The 15,653-nt window shown below is 54.5% G+C and overlaps 1 protein-coding gene across 1 annotated transcript in view; it reads left to right on the plus strand.

Moving 5' to 3' along the window:
- Nucleotides 1-15,653, plus strand: part of slc5a8l (solute carrier family 5 member 8, like) — a 142,666-nt gene that overhangs the window by 58,614 nt on the left and 68,399 nt on the right. The window contains exons 7-8 of the mRNA XM_038820980.1: nucleotides 11,157-11,297; nucleotides 14,107-14,236. Coding sequence (XP_038676908.1) covers nucleotides 11,157-11,297; nucleotides 14,107-14,236 — 271 coding nt within the window. The remainder of the gene's footprint in view (nucleotides 1-11,156; nucleotides 11,298-14,106; nucleotides 14,237-15,653) is intronic.

Below are 15,653 nucleotides of genomic sequence, written 5' to 3' on the forward strand. Positions count from 1 at the left end.
ACTCACCCCTCACCCATCCTCTGTCCCTTCACACACCCTGCCCACTGGGACACCTCCCCCATCCTCTGTCCCTTCACAAACCCTGCCCACTGGGACCGTCCAGCGGCCTGCCGAGCAAATCGAAATAACCCGTCTCATTCTCTTCCCTAGGACGTGATGCCGAACGACCAGGGCTGTCTGCCTCCAGACGGAGACAGGAATCTGCCGCCACCTCACCCGGGGCCTCACAACAGAGGGTGCCCGATCAGCGGGCAGCCCTATCCGCCCCAACCCAATCAGCGGACCAGGACGCACAGAGGGTTCGAAGTCCACCACCACCACCAGAAATGGCCAGGGACAACCCTCCTGTCGCTGAGCAGCCCCACACCATGGACGAGGCCCTAAACATTGAGAGCGTCGGGCTTGCGGCACTGCTTTCTCCCACCACATCCATCATCCCAGAGACACACACCCCGGCGGGCCTATTTAGTGATGAGTCTCCTGGGGCACAGTCTGGTTGGCACATCACAGCTGAGCAGGTACAGCAGGTGGAGGTCGGAGCAACAGAGGGCCCGGACTCGCGGAGGCCAGACCAGGCCCAGGATGCAGCTGGCTCCCTGACGTTTTCAGAGTTCCTGGAGTTTCTCAACCCACCCGCACAGCCGATGCCTCAGGAAACCCAGGGAAACAATGGCGGGAGGAGGGCAGCCTTCCTGGCTCTGCAGACGCTGTTAGAGGAGTGGAACCGCGTCCAAGAGCAGGGAGTGGTGCCGCTCATGGCAGAGACCCAGTCCGACACCGCACGGGTGGCATCCGCGGTGGAGGCAATGGGTCAGGTTATGCAAGACGTTGGGGTTAATGTGCACGCGTCATCCTCGGCCCTGGACAGGGTTGCCCTCTCACAGGCAGCAATGTGCCAGAGCCAAAACGACATTGCCGGCGCCCTGCGGGCCATGGCACAGTCCCAGCAGTCGATAGCACAGTCGCAGCAGTCAGTCGCGGAGAGCATCAACCGCCTGACACATGTGCTGGATGGTGTCGTGCACACACAGGTTGAGATCGCACAGTCCCTGGCGGGAATGTCTAACTCCCTGGACTCCGTCTCTGCAAACCTTCGGATCCTGGTGGATACCGTTGCAGGCCTCCAGGACTGGCAGCGCCAGGTATCGGTGGTGCGACGGGGAACCTCCCCGCTCGCACCTCTGTCCCAAAGTGAGGCCCGGGGGCCACCGGGCTCCCCGAGGGAGGAGGAGGTTTCGGGGCCCGTCCCATTAACTCCATCACGGGACGTCCCGGAATTCTCGGCCTCCCCCCGTCCCATCCCTGGTGCATCGGGTGGGCAGCAGGCAGAGCAGGGTGGCACAATGTCACCCGAGACGCCCGCAGAGCAGCCTGGCCCATCAAGGCCGGGTCGCCCCAGGAAACGCATAGCCAAGGAGAAACGAGTCGAGGGGGGCGATTCGCAGCAATCCTCCTCCACTCCTGCTGTATCATCTGGGGATTCACTTAGACGTAGTGGTAGGGCCCGTAAGGCAACTAAGATAGACACTGAGTAAGTTGGCACGGGTGAAGGGCACAGTTTAGTTGTAGGGGCTAGGGCACCTGTAAATAATTGTTAATATTAAACGCACTGTTCCACCTCACTTGTAATACCGTGTGATTGTTCCACAGCCACAGGAATCGTGATGGTGACCGAGTGTCGCTGGGGGTGACGGGTGGTGAAACCTCGGTGCCGGGTGTGCAGTCCCTGCCCCTACCCCCCTCCCACAGCTAGCCCACGCGGGCACGTGATGGAGTGTCAGTGACAAACTCAGCGGCCACCAAGGTGGATGGTTCAGCTATTGCCACGGGTCAGACTCTCTCTAACGATTCTGAGCTCACAGCTCTTCGCAGAGCGGGCTGTCATCATTCCACATGGCACTGATCACACCCGCTGACACAGCCATCAATGTTGTGCCATTCCGTCTGTACCCAGTGATAAGCGTCATGTCGAAGTGGAGCAGTGTACACTGAGGGGGGGGGGGGGGGGGGGGGGGGGGTTGTGGTGGTGGCAGTTGTGTGGTGACCCTCTGCATGACTAGCGATGCAGGTGGTGGTTTGGTGTTCATCGGGGACGTCACATGCGATGCGTGAACCGTGCTGCCACCAGGGCGTCGCGTGCCCGCCGTCCTTGCCGGGTCCGTCGTGCCGCCTCCTGGACATCACCAGTACCTGGGTCGTGTCTGCGTTCTGCGCCCGCCACTCCGCCAGCCTCCTCCTCCTCCTCCTCCTCCTCCTCCTCCTCCTCCTCCTCCTCCTCCTCCTCTGTGCTGGCACCACTGCCACTAGCTTCTCCCTCCGCCTCCTGCAACAGGTCATCTCCCCTCTGCATCGCGATGTTGTGCAGCGCACAGCAGACCACTACAATGCGAGCGACCCTGTCGGCCTGGTACTGCAGGGCCCCTCCGGAGCGGTCCAGGCACCTGAATCTCATCTTCAGGAGGCCAAGGCAGCGCTCCACCACACCCCTGGTTGCTGCATGGGTCTCGTTGTATCGTGTTTCCGCATTGGTCTGAGGCCTCCGTATAGGCGTCATCAGCCAAGACCTCAGCGGATAACCCCTGTCACCTAGCAACCAGCCCCTCAGCCGGGGGGGACGTCCCTCAAACATTGCAGGGATGAACGACTGCGCTAGTATGTAGGAGTCATGCACACTCCCTGGGAACCTTGCACAGACGTTCATGAACCTCATGTGGGGGTCGCATACCACCTGGACATTAATGGAGTATGTCCCCCCCCTGTTTGTGAACACTTCCTTGTCCACAGCAGGCGGGCGCATGGGGACGTGAACACAGTTGATTGACCCCTGAACCCTCGGTATCCCGGCCACACTGGCAAATCCACGGGCTCGTGAGTCTTGACTTGCTTGGTCCTCGGGAAAGATGATGTAGCGGTCCGCGATGGCATAGAGGGCGTCGGTCACATCCCGGATGCACCTGTGCACCGATGACTGGGAGATCCCGGAGACGTCCCCGCTCGGAGACTGGAAGGAGCCGGTAGCATAGAAGTTCAGAGCGACCGTCACCTTGATGGCTACCGGGATCGCGTGTCCTCCCCCCGTTCCACGTGGGGCGAGGTGCGACAGGAGTTGGCAGATATGTATCACCGTCTGCCTACTCAGCCGGAGTCTTCTCCTGCAGGTGATGTCCGGCATTGTTAGGAAAGAGACCCGGACACGGTACACCCTCGGCTTTGGTCGTCGCCTCTGGCGCCGTGGCTGCACCCTCACTCTCTCCTCTTCCTCTTCCTCCTCCTCCTCCTCCTCCTCCTCCTCCCCCCCCCCCCCCCCCATGCTGCTCGACGACTGGCAACTCCTCGGCCCTTCCCTCTGCTGCTGCAGCTGGCCCTGCAGCCACTGCGGGTTGTGGGTGTGGATGCTGCTGCATCTCCAAATCCAGTAGAGCGGCCCCAACCACTGCGCAGAACATAGCCGTTCTGTTCCCATACATCGTGCTAACCTACAGAAGGGTGGTGGGGGGCAGAGAAACGGGACATGTTAGACGGAGGTTAGTCGACACCTCGGCAGCCGCCAGCCATGGGATACCAGTGTGTCCCGGTGGCCTGGCCGCGCTGCTGACACGCGGTCAGCCTAACCCCTGGTCACTTTCTGCATCCAACGGCCAGTAAACTATGGCCTCCTCACGGGTGCGTCAGTGGCCTGTGTCCGGAAGCCACAGGGGAACCAGCGGCCGTGTCCTCGTCACCGGCACACCATGGCATGCTGGCAGACATTTTGTTACGGGGTTGGACGGCTCACTCTCTACCTAACCCCCCCCCTTCGTCGCCCCCCACTGCCTCCCCCGTCGCCCCCACTGCCTCCCCCGTCTCCCCCACTGCCTCCCCCGTCGCCCCCACTGCCTCCCCCGTCTCCCCCACTGCCTCCCCCGTCGCCCCCACTGCCTCCCCCGTCTCCCCCACTGCCTCCCCCGTCGCCCCCACTGCCTCCCCCGTCTCCCCCACTGCCCCCTCCGTCTCCCCCACTGCCTCCCCCGTCTCCCCCACTGCCTCCCCCGTCTCCCCCACTGCCCCCCCCGTCTCCCCCACTGCCCCCCCCGTCTCCCCCACTGCCTCCCCCATCGCCCCCACTGCCTCCCCCATCGCCCCCACTGCCTCCCCCACTGCCTCCCCCGTCTCCCCCACTGCCTCCCCCGTCGCCCCCACTGCCTCCCCCGTCTCCTCCACTGCCTCCCCCGTCGCCCCCACTGCCTCCCCCGTCGCCCCCACTGCCTCCCCCGTCGCCCCCACTGCCTCCCCCGTCTCCCCCACTGCCTCCCCCGTCTCCCCCACTGCCTCCCCCGTCGCCCCCACTGCCTCCCCCACTGCCTCCCCCGTCTCCCCCACTGCCTCCCCCGTCGCCCCCACTGCCTCCCCCGTCTCCCCCACTGCCTCCCCCGTCGCCCCCACTGCCTCCCCCGTCTCCCCCACTGCCTCCCCCGTCGCCCCCACTGCCTCCCCCGTCGCCCCCACTGCCTCCCCCGTCGCCCCCACTGCCCCCGCTCTGGACCCCCTCCCGTTCTCAGGGATGCCTTCCCCGTTGTGGCCAGACTCGAGCGGTGCGCTGAGTGGTGCGCTGAGCGGTGCGCAGAGTGGTGCCCTGACCTCCTCCAAGCAGTCGTCAGCCAGGCCGACTGGTTGACGAATTTAAAAGGCAGGTGTGTTTCACGACGTCCAAACAGGGCGCCATGACGTCGGGACTTCGGCCCATCCGGGCCGGTGAATAGCGGGGGGGGCTATCAGTGGCGATTCTGGTCGTGTCAGGGGCGGGAAGGAGGCGTTTGTCGGGAATGGCGACTCCGACATTTTGCGGGGTTCGGAGAATAGCGGGAGGGCGTCGGAACAGCGTCGCCGTAAAAATTTCCGACGGCCGCTATTCTCCGAACCGTCGTGAGTCCGGAGAATCTCGCCCCACATCTTTTTGGGCCATGGACATTGACCGCGCTGAGAAAAATTATGCACAAATCAAGAATGAAGACTTGGCAGTGATATTTGGAATAAAGAAATTCCATCAGTATGTCGACGAACACCCGTTCATCGTCTGCACCAACCACAAACCCCTGTTGGGGTTGTTTAAAGAAGACTGGGCAATCTCCCCCATTGCGTCTGCCAGGGTCCAGCGGCGGGCTCTGCTTTTAGCGGCATTCCAGTACATTCGGGATCTACAATAACTCACATTGATGTTTTGAGCCGCCTCCCTCTTCACACCAGGCTGCCTGCCTGCAGCAACATTGGCTGATAAGTGATAACCACACTCCATTTCATGGATTCTTTCATGGTTATGGCCTCCTGCACACCCAGCTGAACTCCAATGGACCAGCAGTTGTCACGGGTGCAACGTATAATCCAATATGGGGCCCAACACCGTGCCTTGCCGGGGGACCTGAAGGCATTCACTAATAAAATTCCCGAATGAGCATTGAGGATGGTGTCCTCGTTGAAGATGCCCACTACAAGTGGATGGGAGTCTACAAAATGCCGCCATCGACAGACCGTGGCAATTGTTCAGTTAACAAGAGGTACCGCAGGTGCTGTTCTCGGATAATGGGACAGCATTTATAAGTGCGGAGTTTGGGACGTTCATGGCCGTCAACGAGATGCCCCCTAGCATCCCACGTTGAATGGATTGTTGGAATTTGCTGTACAAACATAAAAATGGGATGAAGAAGCAGACCTCACCGTCCTAGGAAATACAATTGTGCGGTTCCTTTTTTGTTACAGGATGGCACCACACTCCACGATGGGGGTCTCTCCGGCCGAATTGTTGATGAGCCGTTGCCTGTGAACACGTTTACCTTTAGTCCTTCTGGACTTTGGTGGGAAAATCCATCGGGGCCAGGATCGAGCCAAGGCTGACGGTGGGCAACGTTCACCTTTCCACACCTTCACGGTAGGAGACCTGGTGCACATCCAGAATGTGGACACAGGTGTCATGTTGGCCCAGACAGGACTAGTCTCATATCGAGTAAGGGCACAAGAAGGTAAATCCAACCGGTATGTGGACCACCTCTGTGGGCGCATCCAAGAGTTGTCAGACTTAATTCCGGAGGTTCCGAACCAAAATTGCCCCAGCTCGAACCGACACCTTCGCCCCAGTCACTGCTATTGGTCCCAGAGGCACCTACTGTAGAGAAACCAGTCTCAGACGTAAAGGATGCCGAAATACCAGACGAGGATCCACTGGAAACAGATTCCGAGATGGACATATTACCACCGCCTGAGCCAGCAGTGTCCATGACCGAACCCGGCCGCTGCAGCGCCTACGGCACCACCGAGATGCTCCACATGAAGGCAACGTTCCCCAGTCCAGTACATGCCACCGGCTCCTACATGTTCATTCCTCAACGGTTATTCCCGGGCCAGGACAACTAAAGAGCCAGTAGTCCCGGTCGCATACATGGACATGGACGTATCTCAGACTTGGGGGGGGGGGGGGATGTTATAACCCTCAAGAAGGTCACAAGGTATCGACAATTAGATTCCAGGTGCGCTGGACCATTCTGGAGGGGCCGTCTAGGTTGATGCTGAAAGGGTCGCCTGCATTGTGGCGGTTTTGTTGCAACCTTCACAACATCGCGCAGCAGAGGGGCGACACGCTCGTTTGATTTCTCCCCCCCTCCCCTCCCCCCACCTGCAACTCTCTCCGTGATACATAGCTGCCGCACTGTGGGGTGGAGCCCACTTTCCCAAGGCAGCGGGAGGTACAGACAGAATCAATGGATGGGAGGTGGGTTCGCTTGATGGACTGGGCTGTGTTCACGACTCTCTGAAGTTCCTTGCGGTCCTGGGCCAAGCAGTTGCTATACCAGGCTGTGATGCAGCCAGATAGGATGCTTTCTATAGTGCATCTGTAAAAGTTGGTAAGAGTCAATGTGGACATGCTGAATGTCCTTAGTTTCCTGAGGAAGTATATGCGCTGTTGTGATTTCTTGGTCATAGCGTCGACGTGGTGGATGAGCTCTGGTGCTCCACATCGTCTGACAATGTCTGACTCCTGTCCACAGTCGCACTTTCCACCGTCCATCTGGGTGATCCCTGCATGCGCGCTGGCCAACCAGCATACGGTCCGATCGATTCCCTGGGGTGACAGTGGTGGGATTGGTCGGGGGTGGGCCTTGGGGGATGATGGGAGCCAGGGCCATCCACAACATCCACTCATTCTCCCCTCCTCCTCTGGCCAGCCTAGAACAGCCCACCCCTCGCACCCATCTGACAGAGCACCGAGGCAGGTTGTAACAGAGGTAACAGGTGTTTAATGTGAACAAATATTTTCAGATTTGTGCCCTAGCCCCTATAATTAAACTGTGCACCAGTGCCAACTTAATTGGTGTCTACTTTACAGGCCTTACAGGCCCTAACACTATGTCTAAGTGGTTCTCCAGATGTACAGCAGGAGTGGAGGTGGCCTGCTGTGATTCCCGCCCTGTGACCAGTTGGTGGGTGTCTTGTGGTGTGACCCGGCCTGTATGGACCTGTCTGCTGCTCAGGTGTAACCCTGTTCCACTCGCTGCCCACCAGATGCACCAGGGACAGGAGGGGGAATGTCTGAGCGTTCCGGCACCTCCCCTGTGAGACTCACCGGCACAGGCTCCATAACCTCCCCCTGCCTCGGGGTGCACGATGGCCCCCGGGCTACTCCATGGGATGCGGGTGTGTGTGGAGTTATCCACTGAGGCTTTCCCATCGCCTGGCGCTGCCAGTCCTAGAGGCCCGCTCTGGTCTCGACCAGGGTCCGCTCGCTCGTGGCCAATGAGCATAGGGAGTGGACCATCGCTGTCTGAGAATGCACCACATCACCCACTGACTGTGCCACCACCTCTTGGTCTGTGTCACATTAGCCAGTCATTGCACCATCTCCCTCTGGGACTGGGCCACCCCCATCTATGTCTGTGCCATTCCGTCGACGTTCCCAGCCATGGCATGCTGTGGCTGGGCCACGCTCAGGAGCGCTGCTGCGATGTCCACGTGGCTCTGGGAGAAGATTGCCTGTGAGATGGAAAGCTTGCCCTGGGCTTTGGCCAGCGCCTCCACAGAATGTCCCAGGCCATGGACATGCTGATTGATAGCCAAAACCGTTGTTCCCAATGCCTGCACCACAGACACCACCTGTGTGGTGTTGGCCTGGGTGGCACACATTGTGCTGCTGCTGCACGCGGTTGGACTTCTCCAACTGCATCTGCAGGTGCTGGATGCTCACCGACACCTCCTCATGTCATCTCTGGCCCTGCGACTGCATCTCCACAATCGATGGGACTGTCCATTACAGAAGTCCAAAATCCATCAGGGCCGCAGCTCGTTTCTGGCTTTGGCCTGCCCTCCGTCTGTCCGCCCTCTCGAGTGTTCCTACCTCCACCTTGATGTGACCATCAATTCACAAGACACGTAATTGGAAGTGAACAGTGGTTTTAATAATCTTACAACAGAGCCTGCCTGCGACGAGATGAACTGGCAGCAGGCTCACGACTTCAGAGCTTTATACTTCCGGTTAGTAGGAGGAGCCATGGGCAGAGCCATGGGTGGAGCCCAGTACAAACTCCTCATCTCCCCCTATGGGCAGAGCTGCGCAACGGCTCGTATACAGAGCCCACAAGGACACAATACATATGATACAACACAGTGTGAATTACTAGGTATATAATTCACCACATTCACCCCCTGTAAAAAATCAAGTCCGGCGGCGGTGATGGGTCTACAAATTGAGCCGGTCTGGCGGCCGGGTCGTCCTTTGGGATCGGCGAAGCACCGAGATTGCAGCCTCTTCTGGTGGCTGGGTGGTGACGGTCGGTGAGGGTACGATAGTGGACTCCGGGGGTGATTCGGTCCGAGCTTCGTACCCGACTGGTTCGACTGGCGACGGGGAACGCTGGAAACCTATAGGCGCGGGGGCGCGGAGCACGGGCAGTGAGCCTGTAGGTGTGGGGGCGCCGGGCGCGAGGGGTTGGGTGGGGTGTAGCGTGAGGGGTACCTCGGCGGTAGTGGTGGTGGAGTTGGATCCTGCAGGCGCCAGGTCCCGGAGGGAAACAGTGTCCTGCCGGCCGTCAGGGTATTCGATGAAAGCGTGTTGGGGGTTTGAGTGGAATAGGAGCACTCTTTCTACGAGTGGGTCAGTTTTGTGTGTGCGGATGTGCTTCCGGAGGAGAACCAGGCCTGGTGTCTTCAACCATGCTGGGAGCCCCATGGTTATGGCGACTAGCAGGAGCACCACCATTGCTGGCTGAATTCCAGTCTACAGGGGGTGAAAGGCCGACATGTTAGCATGGTGCATATCCCTGTGCCCAACCAGGTCCAACGGGCGGCATGGTGGCCCCAGTTGGCACTGTGGGCTCCGCCCCCACATGTCCCCCCTCCCATCCCCGCACCCCTGGCTACGTCAGTGGCCGGCACCATGGGGGCCTCTGGCCTTGGCGCCTGGTGCCAGGGGTACCGTTGGATGGCGCTGCACTTGCCAGCAATACACTCCGTGGCCCCTGCCCGGTGCCCCCCGTGGGGGCTTCTATGAGCATTGCCCTTGGGTGGGCCGCCTAATGACCCACTGGCGGATGGTAGCTGTGTGGGGGTGGAGTATGGCGGAGGATGGGGTGAGAGGGTGGGATATAGGGGTACCCATACAACTGGTGTCACTCTGCTGAACCAGGGGCCAAGGTGGGTGGTCAGTAGGGTGCTCAGCAAGGTGGCTGCTTTGCAGGCCCCAGCAATAAAAGTCCATGCCTGGACACTGCCCCAGTTCTGTGGGTGGCCACCCCGACCGCATAGCCCGTTCCCCTGTTACTCCCTCCCCCGGCACTGGCAGGGCCTCCCCACCCCAGCCAACCCGGCCAATGTCCATCCTGGCTACCTACGGTCACGCCTCTCTGTGTCCTACCTTCTCTCTCTCCCTCAACAGCCATGACACTGGTTTCACGATCTTTAAAAGCACAAATGAACCACCCCGTCGGGAACTCGACCCATCAGAGGCGGAGAATCGTGGAGGCCCCGTAGAATAGGGGTCTGCTAATGACATGCAAATGGTGTTTAGTGTACATGTGTTCTAGAACGCATTGACGCTGCTGTCGAGGTGGCGGAGAATTGCAATTTGGTGTCAAATCGCGATTTTGATATCAGAGCCTATTCTCCGCCCAATCGCATTTCGTGTATTCACCGTCAGTCAACGGAGAATTCCGCCCACTGCCTTTCAAATGAAACATTGTCTCCCCTCTCAGGTGAATGTAAAATATCTCAAAGCACTGAAAGGGTCCAGAGGAGGTTCACAAGAATGATCCCTGGAATGAAGAGCTTGTCATATGAGGAACAGTTGAGGACTCTGGGTCTGTACTCATTGGAGTTTAGAATGGTGAGGGGATGATCTTATTGAAACTTACAGGATATTGAGAGGCCTGGATAGAGTGGATGTGGAGAGGATGTTTCTGTAGGATAAACTAGTAGGAGAAACTAGAACGCGAGAACACAGCCTCAAACTGAAGGGACGATCCTTTAAAACAGATGAGGAGAAATTTCTTCAGCCAGAGGGTGGTGAATCTGTGGAACTCTTTGCCGCAGAAGGCAGTGGAGGCCAAATCACTGACTGTCTTTAAGACAGAGATAGATAGGTTCTTGATTAATAAGGGGATCGGCGGTTATGGGGGGGGGGGGGGGGGGGGGGGGGGGGGGGGGGGGGTAAGACAGGAGAATAAGAAACACATCAGCGATGATTGAATAGTGGAGCAGACTCGATGAGCCGAATGGTCTAATTCTGCTCATATGTCTTATGGTCTTATGGCACAATTCAAAGAAGAACAGTGGAGTACATTTCAAAAATACTTAATTAGCAAAAAGTGCTTTTGGATGTCCTGAGGTTTTGATAAGTGCTATATAAATACAAGTTAATTTTATATCCTGAACTTTCAGACAGGCAGACAGGGCTACAGTCAAATTGGAAGGACAATCCTTGAACAGGCAGCACTGCCTCAGGACTGTGCTATACTGCTGAGGTCATGCACATACACATGGACTATGAAGGATTTGGTTGGTGCAGCCATGCATGAGTGAGGGTGGTTGTCACACTTTGCATGTCTGTCTCTATTGTCTCATTATTTCTCCAGCAATAAGCCAAAAGCAATTTTAGCTGATGGACCTGACCTCATCACTGTGTTCATGCTTCTTCCCAGCTTTGATCCAGACCCCTTAAGACGACACACCGTCTGGACGATTGCAGTTGGCGGGAGTTTTATGTGGACGGCAATTTATGGCATCAACCAGTCTCAGGTCCAACGATACATCGCTTGTATAAACAAATGTGAGGCTAAACTGTAAGTACCAACTCTGCAGTTGTCTGGGTCTATTTAAACTGTGGAACACAGTGTCCGCAGGAGTTTAGTTTGAACTAATGTCACAGGCACCACAAGTAAACACGCTCACCACTCCCAGGCCAGCGGTCGAATCATGCACCTTGTGTTGCCCAGAATCTCCACATAATCCCTCAGCACAGCATCTCCCCCCCCCCCCCCCCCCCCCCACCTCTCCCCCACCCCTGTTCCCCACTTGAACTAAACTTTGTCCTGTTTGTAATATAGTGGAGGGGGTGCTGGAAATATCAGCTCAAAATAAATTCAGTCGAACCCATATGAATTCAGAAATATATTCTGCGATAGATCAGAATTCAGCATTGTAATCAATCTACGCACTACACATGTTGATCAGGATTCACTGATGTGATATAATAATCTTTATTAGTGTCACAAGTAGGCTTACATTAACACTGCAATGAATTTACTGTGAAAATCCCCATTCGCCACACTCCGGCGCCTGTTCGGTTACACTGAGGGAGAATTCAGAATGTCCAATTCACCAATCAAACACGATTCCCTGGTGCTGTGAAGCAACAGTGCTACCGTGCCACCCGGGATATCGAGTCACAACACACCTTAAAAAGTTTTTTCTACTATTACAAGTGTGTAGAGCATGGGTGAGCAAATTTTTACGTGCAAGGGCCACATTCAGAAATTCACAATTTTAAAGGGCCGCATAGTACAGGGGTGGGCAAACTACGGCCCACGGGCCGCATGCGGCCCGCCAAAGGTCTTTATGCGGCCCACCAAGATCAAGTCATTAAAAAAAAAAAAAAAAAAAATTTTTTAATTTAAAAATTTTTTTTTTAAGGTTAATGGGGGGGGCTGTTGGGTTACTGGTATAGGGTGGATACGTTGACTTGAGTATGGTGATCATTGCTCGGCACAACATGTGTTTCATGTGAAGTTTCTACTTTAAAATATTAATTAATAAAAATTAATTGCTTTTTTTCTTTAAAAACCTTTTATTTTGGCTATTTTAAATATTAATTATTTTACTTAATTCTACTATGCAGCCCTTTAAAATTGTGAATTTGTGAATGTGGCCCTTGCACGAAAAAGTTTGCCCACTCCTGGCATAGTATATTAAGTAAAATAATTACTTCACCCGGTTATGATTCTGGGCGCCTCATATAGAACATAGTGCAGCACAGAACAGGCCCTTCGGCCCTCGACGTTGTGCCGAGCAATGATCACCCTACTCAAGTAAACGTATCCACCCTATACCAGTAAGTAACCCAACAGCCCCCCCCCATTAACCTTAAAAAAAATTTAAAATTTAAAAAAAAATTTTTTTTTTTTTTTTTAAATGTTTTTTTTTAATGACTTGGTGGGCCGCATAAAGACCTTTGGCAGGCCGCATGTGGCCCACGGGCCGTAGTTTGCCCACCCCTAGTGTAGAGCCTTCAGTCACTGTTATAAGTCTTTAAGAAATATTGTGCTTTTGTGCTGGAAGGTCTTGGCCCACAAATTCCCTCTATGTCTCAAACTTGTCACAAGCTCTGAAACTGACGTCTGCGGATTGGAAACAAATGGCCCAGATCTGAGACACTGCCGAGCTGGTGTTTTCCCGTAATGTTTCAGTGTGTCAGCTCTAACTGAAACCCGGCATGTAACTCTTCAGCTGCACCACCGAGGCTTTAGTCCAGATTGTGAGCCTTTATGAAAAACAACTAAACAGTGGGGGTGTTTCAAACTGTCACTGTGGAGGGGCAGGGCCTGATAGAGCTGCAAGGGCGGTTCACCATAGATCGGGGCTGTAATATCCCTCACGGAACCCTGTGGGGGGCGGTGGGGAGGGGGGAGGTGGGGGATATCTCAATTAACCCATGTACATAAGATCGGCCAGTAAAACACCAACAGTGAAAGAGGAACCCAGTCAGGATCTAATGGGTAATATACAAATCGTTTGTGTAAATAAAATGTTGTTCTTATTTTACTTAGCATGGACTCCCCGTGTTCTTATTAAACGGGCGCTCTTTAAAATAGGCACACCAATCAGCAAAGAAAGAAACGCCCCCCCTCCCCAGAAGTTCCCCACCCCTTCCACAGACATGGGAGACTCCCTCCCCTCCGCCACAAGGTTCGGGGCTTTGCTGCTTCCTCCGCGCCTACAAGGATCAGGGCTCATCCTCCCAATCCCCACACATCAAACATAGCGAGAACCCTTCACTCAAAGGGGCTCCCCAGATGGTCCGCTCCTGCCACGGCTCCCTGGACTGCCCTTGACACTGGTTGGCTCCGTCAGGTTGGTGTAGCCTTTGCCCCTTTGGGGGAAACCCCTTGACTAATTCAGGTTTTTAGATAGCTGTTGTAAACCTCGTCGATGAAACGTCACATCGGCGAGATTTGAATATTAAGTAAGGGGGGATCACGTGGCGGGGGGGCTCGTTAATGATATAAATATGGATGTAAAAGCATTAAAACGAGTTTTGCGCGCTTTGTGGGTGTGAAACTCATTACGTAATGAGGTTCCCACCTACAAACCGGCGAGGGACGTGGAAATTTGGGAAATTAGATCTCACCGGCAAGAATCTCATTTCCCGATTTTTGCCAGTTTTTTGCACCCACTTTGCTATTTGCGCTGAAGGTGAACACAAGTGCCAAATCGCCCTCTGCATCTTATTTTCCTGCCAGGCCTATGTTATCTTGATTTTTAATGCACTAGGTTTGACAATCTCCCCTCCCACCCCCCCCAACCTTGGGCAAATGTGAGACATTCACTTCCTGTCCGTTGAAGTTACTATTTCTCAGACATCCTTTATTTCAGATCTCTCTACCTCAACATGGTTGGTTTGTGGTTAACAGCCATATGTGCGGTGTTCACTGGGCTGACTCTGTACTCCATTTATCACCAGTGTGATCCACTGACAGAGGGAGAAGTCAGAGCACCAGACCAGGTAAGCCCTCAGCAGTGAGGACATGGAGCCATTCCATATTTCCAGCACAGGAGGCCATTTGACTGTTGAATCCATGCCAGCTCTTTGTGGAGCCAATTCCTCAGTCCCATTACCCTGCTCTATTTCTGTAGCCATGCAGGTTAATCTCCCTCAGGTGCCCATACAATTTCCTTTTCAAATCGTTAATCATTTCTGCTTCTACCACCCTCGTAGGTCATTATTACTCGCTGCAAAAAAAGCTCCCTGTATCTCTTTCTGAAAACCTTAAATCTGTCTCCCCTAGTCCCTGTACCATCAGCTAATGGCAACAGCTTTTCTTTGTTCTCCTTACCTGTCATCCTCCCACTGCTTCTCAATGGGATTTCCCATTGAAACCACCCACACGGACGGGAAATGGCGGGGGTGCACTGCCAGTGGGAAAAGTGAATCCTGCCAACCAGAGAATCCCGGCCATGATCTTGTACATCTTCATCAGATCCCCTCCATTCCCTTTGTTCCAAGGAGAACAGCCCCATCTTCTCCAACCTAATTTTGTAGCGAAATTCCCTCATCCCTGGGGGGCATTCTGGTAAATCTCCTCTGCATCTCCACAAGGATCTCAACATCCTTCCTAAAGTGTGGTGACCAGAACTGGACGCAGCATTCTAGTTGTGGCCTAACGGGAGTTTTGCAAAGATTCAGCATTACTTCCCTATTATTTTTACTCAATATCTCTGTACATGAAGTCCAAGACGCCATATGCTTTGCTAACTACTCTTTCAAAATATCCTGCTCCATCAAATAGTATGCACATAAACCCCAGGTCCCTCTGTCCCTGTGCACATTTTAGAACTGTGCCATTAAGTATACACTGCTTCACCCCAACCCTCCTGAATGCATCACCTCATACGTCTCTGTATTATGTTTCACCTGCCACTTGTCCTGTTCTGTTAACCTATCTGTGTCCTTTTGTTGTCAATTGGTATCTCCATAGCGTTTGCCATTGCTCAAACTTTGGTATCATTCGCAAATTTCGAAATTTTACTTGTTAGTCTTTTATATCTTTTATATTTCAAAAATAATTGATTCTACACCGGCCTTTGGGGAACACCACTGTCTCCCATGCTCCAGTCTGAAAAATAACCATTTATAGCAACTTGCTGTTTCAGTCCTTGAGTCAATTTTTTAAATATCTAAATTGACACTGACCTTTCTGTTCCATGAGCCTCAATTCTGCCAATCAATTTTGTGTGTAATACTTTGTGAAAGACTAACTTAAAATCCATATAGACAACATCCACTACATTTCCTTCACCAGCCTTCTCTATCTTTTTATCAAAAAATCCAATTAGGTTAGTCAAACACAAACCCCTTTTACAAATCGGTTGCTGTCCTTAATTAAATCAGAACTTTCCAAAGTACCTGTTGACTTTGTTGA

The sequence above is a fragment of the Scyliorhinus canicula genome, chromosome 15 (assembly GCF_902713615.1).
Source record: "Scyliorhinus canicula chromosome 15, sScyCan1.1, whole genome shotgun sequence".
NCBI lineage: Eukaryota > Metazoa > Chordata > Chondrichthyes > Carcharhiniformes > Scyliorhinidae > Scyliorhinus > Scyliorhinus canicula.